Source organism: Nansenia antarctica (assembly GCF_963989245.1).
Source record: "Nansenia antarctica genome assembly, chromosome: 16".
Taxonomy (NCBI): domain Eukaryota; kingdom Metazoa; phylum Chordata; class Actinopteri; order Argentiniformes; family Microstomatidae; genus Nansenia; species Nansenia antarctica.
In genome coordinates this window covers 27,216,701-27,224,200 of record NC_137686.1, presented here as the reverse complement: position 1 = coordinate 27,224,200, position 7,500 = coordinate 27,216,701, and the positions used below count along the sequence as shown (strand labels likewise).

General features: G+C 48.4%; 1 protein-coding gene across 1 annotated transcript in view; it reads left to right on the top strand.

The window, feature by feature from the left end:
- The window catches only part of LOC308171424 (hepatocyte nuclear factor 6-like), a gene marked incomplete at both ends in the record, with an annotated part of 20,422 nt that extends 19,500 nt beyond the window's left edge, over positions 1 to 922 (top strand). The window contains one exon of the mRNA XM_080546267.1: positions 474 to 922. Coding sequence (XP_080402393.1) covers positions 474 to 922 — 449 coding nt within the window. The remainder of the gene's footprint in view (positions 1 to 473) is intronic.
- Positions 923 to 7,500: the final 6,578 nt, after the last annotated feature.

Sequence of the window (7,500 nt, the reverse complement as noted above, 5' to 3'; positions counted from 1 at the left end):
CTTCCTCCTTCCCTCTAACCCTCTCCCCCCCTCACTCCCCGCGCATCCCTCCCTCCCTCCCTCCCTCCTCCCCCCTGGACGACTCAAATCAACCTATATCAGGGGAACTACACTATTGGGAAGAAGCTATAGGAAAAAAAAAACAGTGTGAAGAATTAGGATACAATCAACTAATTCCCTCTCTCTCTCCTCTTTCCTCCCTCTCCCCCTCTCCTCCTGCCTCTCCCCCCCCCCCTCTCCTCCTCCCCCTCCCCTCCCCCTCCCCTCTCCCTCTCCTCCCTCCTCCTCTCTCTCCTCTCTCCTCCCCCCCTTCTCTCCTCCTCCCTCTCCCCCCCCTCTCCCCCCCTCTCTCTCCTCCCCCTCTCCCCCTCTCCCCCCCCTCTCCCCCCCCTCTCCTCCTCCCTCCTCCCTCTCCTCCCTCCCCCTCCCATCCCTCCCCCTCTCCTCCCCCCTTTCTCTCTCCCCCCCTCCAGCCTGTAAGCGTAAAGAACAGGACCGGGGGCGGGAGCGTAACCTCCTCCCCAAGAAGCAGCGGCTGGTCTTCACCGACCTGCAGCGCCGCACCCTGGCGGCCATCTTCCGGGAGAACCGCCGGCCCTCCAAGGAGATGCAGATCACCATCTCCCAGCAGCTGGGCCTGGAGCTCACCACCGTGTCCAACTTCTTCATGAATGCCCGCCGCCGCTGCCATGACCGCTGGGGGGGAGGGGGAGGGGGGGGAGGCTCCGGAGAGGGGAATGATGTCCACGGAGGGGGGGGTGGGGGCGGGGGGGTTCACGGAGGCGGTGGAGTGCACGGGCATAATCATGGGGGCGTGCACGGGGGAGTGCACGGGAACAGCAACAACAACAACAACAACAACCATGGGGGTTCGTCTCCGGCACAGCCTGGAACCTCAGCTTCCAACTTCTCCAAGGCTTGAGGAAGGGAGGGAGGGAGGGAGGGAGGGAGAGAGGGGTGGAAGGGGGAGGGGGGGGAAGGTTGGCTCTAAAGATAAGGTCTCCAACCCCCGGTCCTGGAGAGCTACAGGGTGTGCAGGTGTCTTCTGCTCCGTCCCTAGCACTAACAACACACCTGACGCAACTAGTCGTAGTGTTGTTGACGACGGAGTTGATTAGTTGGGTCAGGTGTGCACACCTGTGTTTAAAGGTGTTCTGTTTTTTGTTTGTTTTTACTCTGAGTTTAGTTTGTTGACCCTGTACTTCTTCTTCCATTTTTTCGTTTCGTCGACGGTCAGACCAAACCAAAGAACAACCGATGGGTTTGAGGAGGGAAGGAGGGAGGGAAGGAGGGAGGGAAGGAGGGAGGGAAGGAGGGAGGGAAGGAGGGAGGGAAGGGAGTTTGCCCGCCGAAAATACACTTTATTACCCGGTAACCTTGAGATTATCTGACTGTCAGAAAAACCAAAGAAAAACCCAACAACTTGAGAGAACATCTTCTGGTCAATTCACTGTGAGCCTAAAAGATAGCTTCCATCAGTCAGGCTTGGCTGTAAAGCATTACTCCGGTTTTAATCTAGAAGAGTAGTGTTTTACGGCCGCAGGAGGGCCTAGAGGATATCTCCTTTCTCCTTTTGTATCAATCCTCCGCGTTAGGAGTCAAGCTGCTTGTCTTTGACATGTCGACAAAGGAAATAATACCAAAGAACACCCAGTGACAAGAGACTTGACTGCAGACCCAGTGGTCTCGAAGGCTAGACAGAAGGATAAGACAACTAACAAACAACATGTCCTCTCCTCCTCAATCCAGTCACACACAGTAGCTACAACTAGGACATTCACGTCTTGTGTGTGTGTGTGTGTGTGTGTCTGTGTGTCTATGTGTGTGCAATTTAGTCTGTGTGTGTGTCTATGTGTGTGCAACTAGTCTGTTTGTGTGTGTATGTGTGTGTGTTTCTGTGTGTGTGTCTGTCCTAGTATGTGTGTGTGTTTGTGTGTGTGTGTGTCTGTCCTAGTGTGTGTGTGTGTGTGTGTGTGTATGTGTGTGTGTGAGTGTGTGTGTCAGTGTGTGTGTGTCTGTGTGTCTATGTGTGTGCAATCTAGCCTGTGTGTGTGTGTGTGTGTGTGTGTGTGCAACCTAGTCTGTCTGTCTGTGTGTGTGTGTGTGTGTGTGTGTGTGTGTGTCTTCATGCATGTACAGTCCAGGGGTGTGATTTCTCTGCAGTGATCTATTATCTGCTATGTAAGCGCAACAGTGCCACCTGCTGGCTAATCCAGGACACTGTTGAAGCGCGACTGGGCGTCCAAATCGCTTTTAAGCCGCCTCCTTTCCTCACCTCAGCCTCTTCACTGCATTTAATGTCAACACAGGACACGTGGAAGCAACTGCCCGGAAGGCAAACAGCACTATATGGCTTCCACCTATCCTGTGTTTGTCAGATTGAGTGCGAACAACAGAGGGGCGGAGGAACAAGTGTGATGAATAATGTTCCGAGTGCATTGGATACATAGCAGTATGGATGATCGCTGTGTAAAGAGGCTTTACAGAGACACGGCCACACACGCACGCACAGTTTTATACGCGTATGCTTTTTAGGCGCCTTTTTTGGAGCCGATAACTGTATACCCCGTTTTAAAAACGTGTCAAATAAATCCATTCATTCATTAATTCATTCGTTCATTCATTCACACGCACGTACGCAAGCACGCACACAGACTGAATTGGGAAAGCGAGGACGAGTCCAAAGCGTTTTTATCGCGTATTAGCGTACACGATCAAAGCATATTAGCAGTATTATCCGTAACCTCTTTGATCTTTAAGTTCCGTCTTGAGATTCCACCCTTCGTATGGCTGTAGACCCACGTGGCTCCTGGGAGAGGGAGTTTTCAGGTTCTGAGGAGTAACAATCAGACTGGAATAATCAACTCAAGAGTGATTGAGTGTTTCTTTCGCGGCGGAGGGAGGGGGGGGGGCGCCCTGTTCTAGTGGCCAAACACAGAGGTCAAACGTCACAATATGATTCTGAGTGCCAATGACGTTTGCCTTTCATGATAATCAGAGAGAACGGGTGCAGCTCTCCCTCCACGCCATGCCCCCTAGTGGGCGGCCAGTGCCATAACAACAAACCAACCAACCAACCAACAAATCATTGGAAGACACTCCAGAGGGAGTAGTAGTAGTGTGTAGTGGGGGCGATATGGCCATTCCATACCTCAGAAAAATCATTGAGAAAAATCATTCTATAAATATGATCGATGCGTACCAAAAATATACTGAAAACGAACTGTAAATAACTCTTTCTTTCTTTCAATCTTTCTCTCTCTCTCTCTCTCCCCTCTCTCTTTTCCCCTCCTCCCCCTCTTTCTTCTGTCTTTCTCTCTATAATATTGATGCGGGTAATTGTAGCACCATAGACACAAAGTTTCTTTCTCCTGTGACTATTGTGCTCTGTCGTGCTGAAACTATGTAAAGAAGCACCTTGTTGACAAAACATAAAAACATTAAAAAAACACTTTTAAAAAGATGGAAAAAAAAGACTAACTGACACGGTGCAAGGAAACGAAAGGATGACACGAGACATGTGCATTTTTTGTGTGAATATTTTACGTGACGACGAATCAAGACAGGACTCCTGTACTACGCTGTACGAAACCGGAAGGAACCTCCTCTTTTGTCTGACCTCTGAACTTTGAACTTTGACCCTCGAACTGGACTGCCCGCCGCTACCATTCTCTGCGCTGAAAAAGCTCCAAAGAAGAAGAAGGAGGGGGGCGGAGAGATGCGGCATCACATGGGCGCGTCTGTGTGTGTTGATAATGATGATGATGATGATGATGATGATGATGATGTTTTTTGCGGTTACCGTGGAAACCGCCTCGGTTTTCCCTTTTTTGTTGTTGTTGTTGTTGTTGTTGTTGTTTTTTCCGCGCCGAGCCACGTGTGTAGCGTCTTGTAGCGAGAGATAATCATATTAGCGAGAGAGATGAGCTGCGGACAGAAACCAGAAGGGGAAAGTGCGGAAAGGAAAGATAGGAGGGAGCGTCAGAGGCAGAGATAAGAGAGACTGAACTGAAAGACAAATCTCAAATGACACCCCCCCCCCCCCCCCCTCCCTCTCTTACCATAGGGCTCGGGGGGGGGTCAACAGTAGTGCACTAACTAACACGGACTCCTCCTATCTAACCAGGGTGTGTCGTTTGAGAGACACAGCCTGACTGACTCCCGATGATGTTCCAGGGGGTAGAGATTTGTAAAGGTTTGTTAAGCGAAGATGTAAAAAAAAAAGTTGGAGAGAGAGAGAGATCCAGAGAGAAAAAAACAAAACAAAAGCGTTGCGTTCGAAAACCTGAGAAGCTGAATCAAGAAGAGACGCCGTGGAGACGCGGAGCGGGAGCGTCGGCGTCGGGAACGCCGTGTGTGTGGCTACCTCACAGAACATAGTGGACTGGGACGTCACAGCCACTGATACCAAAGATACTTCAGCCTGCCGCGTCGACCGCTAGGCCAGGGACACAATCTGAAACACGCACACACACACACACATATACACACACGTACACACACATATACATAGACATATACACATGCATATGTACATACGTACGTACACTACACACAGATATACGTACACACATACACATACGTACGTACACATAAACACATACGTACGTACGTACACACACACACACAGATATACGTACACACATACACATACATGCCTACATACGTACACACACACACACACACATACGTACGTACGTACATACGTGCACACACACACACACACACACACCTCAGAGTAGTCATACTGCATGGCGATCACAGGTCACAGGAAGGTGATCGGTATGCAGACAGAGTTGAGTGCCTTTTTCCTTCAACCACGGGTTGGACTGCTCTGAGTGCACACACACACACACACACACACACAAACACACACACACACACACACACACACACTAATGTCAAGGTGAAGGGGGGCACATACTGGGTGGAAAGGGGCAACAATAGAGGAGTCTTCATGAACTTCAACGTAACATCCATTTTAATCTGAAAAAAAAAAGCACTTTGTTTTGTATGAGGACAAGATAATTGTTTTCTATTACTACTAATATTCTCTGATTTCTTCATAGACTGACAGTATGTGGACTGAAGTCATTGAACGATACTCCCACGTGACCCTTTTGTATTCTAGTCACACACACACACACACACTCCCGCCAGAGATATTTTTGTGTAATTTATTATAAGGGGAGTACGTGTGTAGTATGTCTGACTGTTTACAAAGACCCTCAAATCTTGCACGCTCATTGGCTAGCATCGGAATGAGCTATCCCCCAACCCGATCCACAATGCACCCCCTGAAAAAAAATCGGGGGGGGCCCAAAACCCCCCAAAACCCCGGCCCACCCAAACCCTCTTCACCTGTGCCCCTGTCCCCGGCTAGCGTTAGAGATCGCGCAGGCAAGACGTGTAGACAATTCATCCCGATATACCTCAAATCTTTAATGTAAAGGTTAACGTAGTGAAAACAATAACTAACGAAGAAAAAAAAATGTTAGCAATGACAGTGACGAAGAGTTACTGCAAAAATAATTGTGAATCATTTTTTTTTGGGTGAGGGGGGGGAAAGAGTGTGATTTTAGTAGCATTTTTACTGTTTGATATGCTTTTTTCTTTGATTTGTTTAATTTATTTATTTATACGTATATATATCTATTCTATTGTTTATTTATTCAACCGCAGTTGCATGAGGTCGTCAATGTGTTTATGAAGGAGAGAGACTTCCCTGAATGTGACTGAAGGGAGAGGAAAGGTGGAGGAAGGGAGGATGGAAGTGAGTAGGGTGTACGCAAGTGTGGTAGGGAGTAGGGCGAGAGGTCAGAAGGGTACTAGGGCGAGAATGTTGTAAAGAAGGGTAGGGTGGGTGGATAGAAGATAGAAGACAAGGTAGGGGGGATATGAAGTACACATAGAGAGTGTACAAGTATGGAGGGAAACTAGGAAGGGTATCGGAAGAAAAGAAAAAAGGAAAAATCTCTCATTTAAAAGACCCAAGAGTGACACATTGTAGAACAAAACAAAAGACCCTTCCTTTTTTTATGTTCTCTTTTTTCGCTTCTTCAAGTGTTTTTTTTGCTTTTTCTCTTAAAGAAACACAACATGTTCTGTTTGACCACTGTTTCTTGTGTGTGTTGAAGTGACCCCCCCCCCAACCCCCCATATTAAAAAAACAAAAAAAGAGAAACCAACCAATCCGAACGCCTCTGCTGACAGAGGTGAAAGTGAAAGATTATTTTATGCATGGATATTATATTAACTTGTATAGAAAACTGCAGGATTAACTACTGTACTACTGGGCTGGGGAGAGGGGGGGACAAGGAGAAGAATAACTGGGGCTGGAAAATGAGATCTGGAGAGAGAGAGAGACAGAGAGACAGAGAGAGAGAGAGAGAGAGAGACAGAGAGAGAGGGAGGGATGCCATTTTATCTGTTTTTCCCTTTGGTCGATCCTTTTCGTTTGTGCTGGTTTATGTGTTTTTGTATGTATGTATTGTGTTCTCTCCCCCTCCCTGACTCTCTCCTCTTTCCTGGTCTGTGTCTGTTGTCTTGTGTGTCGCCGTCCTGCGTTACTGTGTGTTCTCGAAGGAGGAAATGTCTAAGTCTTATCTCTGTACCTGTTTTCTGTATGCCCCTCCCCCTTTTTTACCTACCTGTGTGTATTTGAATCATCCTTTGATTTCATGGTGGTGTGGAATGGAAGGCATCTGTGTGTATCCATGTTTTTTGTGGAAATGGCAGGCTAATACGTGTCTGAATCTCTCTCTCTCTCTCTCTCTCTCTCTTTCTCTCTCTCTGCGTTCGACACAGAGAAACCCTTGTTGCCTTGCCACAAGACAATATCAGGTTGGCATCAGAGACAGGCAGAGACAGGAGGCAGGCAGGCAAGCCGGGCTTCTGAATGTACCGAGAAATGGGATCATCTTTCTGTCACGGAGGGTTGATAATACGTCCAGAGAGAGAGAGAGAGAGAGAGAGAGAGAGAGAGAGAGAGAGAGAGAGAGAGAGAGAGAGAGAGAGAGAGAGAGAGAGAGAGAGAGAGAGAGAGAGAGACACACAGACAGACAGACAGACCGACCAGCGACCTAGAAGCCCCAGTGACGATGTTCTCTCCCTCTTCCTTTAACCAGTCAATCAATCTGAACCAAGTGTCTTTGTGATGGTAGAAGACAATCAATTTCCAATAAAGAGGAGAGAAAAGGAGAGAGAGAGAGAGAGAGAGAGAGAGAGAGAGAGAGAGAGAGAGAGAGGGAGAGAGGGGAAGGGGGGAGATAGTGAAAGGCAGGCGGAGGAGAATAACTGAACAGGAAAGATGAGAGGATAAGAAGAGGAATGGTTCTCAGGGATGGTGTCCTCCCCCTCCCCCCCTCCCTCCCTCCTCCCCCCTTCACCTTCAACCTTTGGAGGGTGACCTCCAAGCAGAGGTCATGGCGGTATAGAACCCCTCCCCCCCCTCCCGGAGGACAGCTCTGACTAGTTAAGTGGACATTTAATCGAAGATGT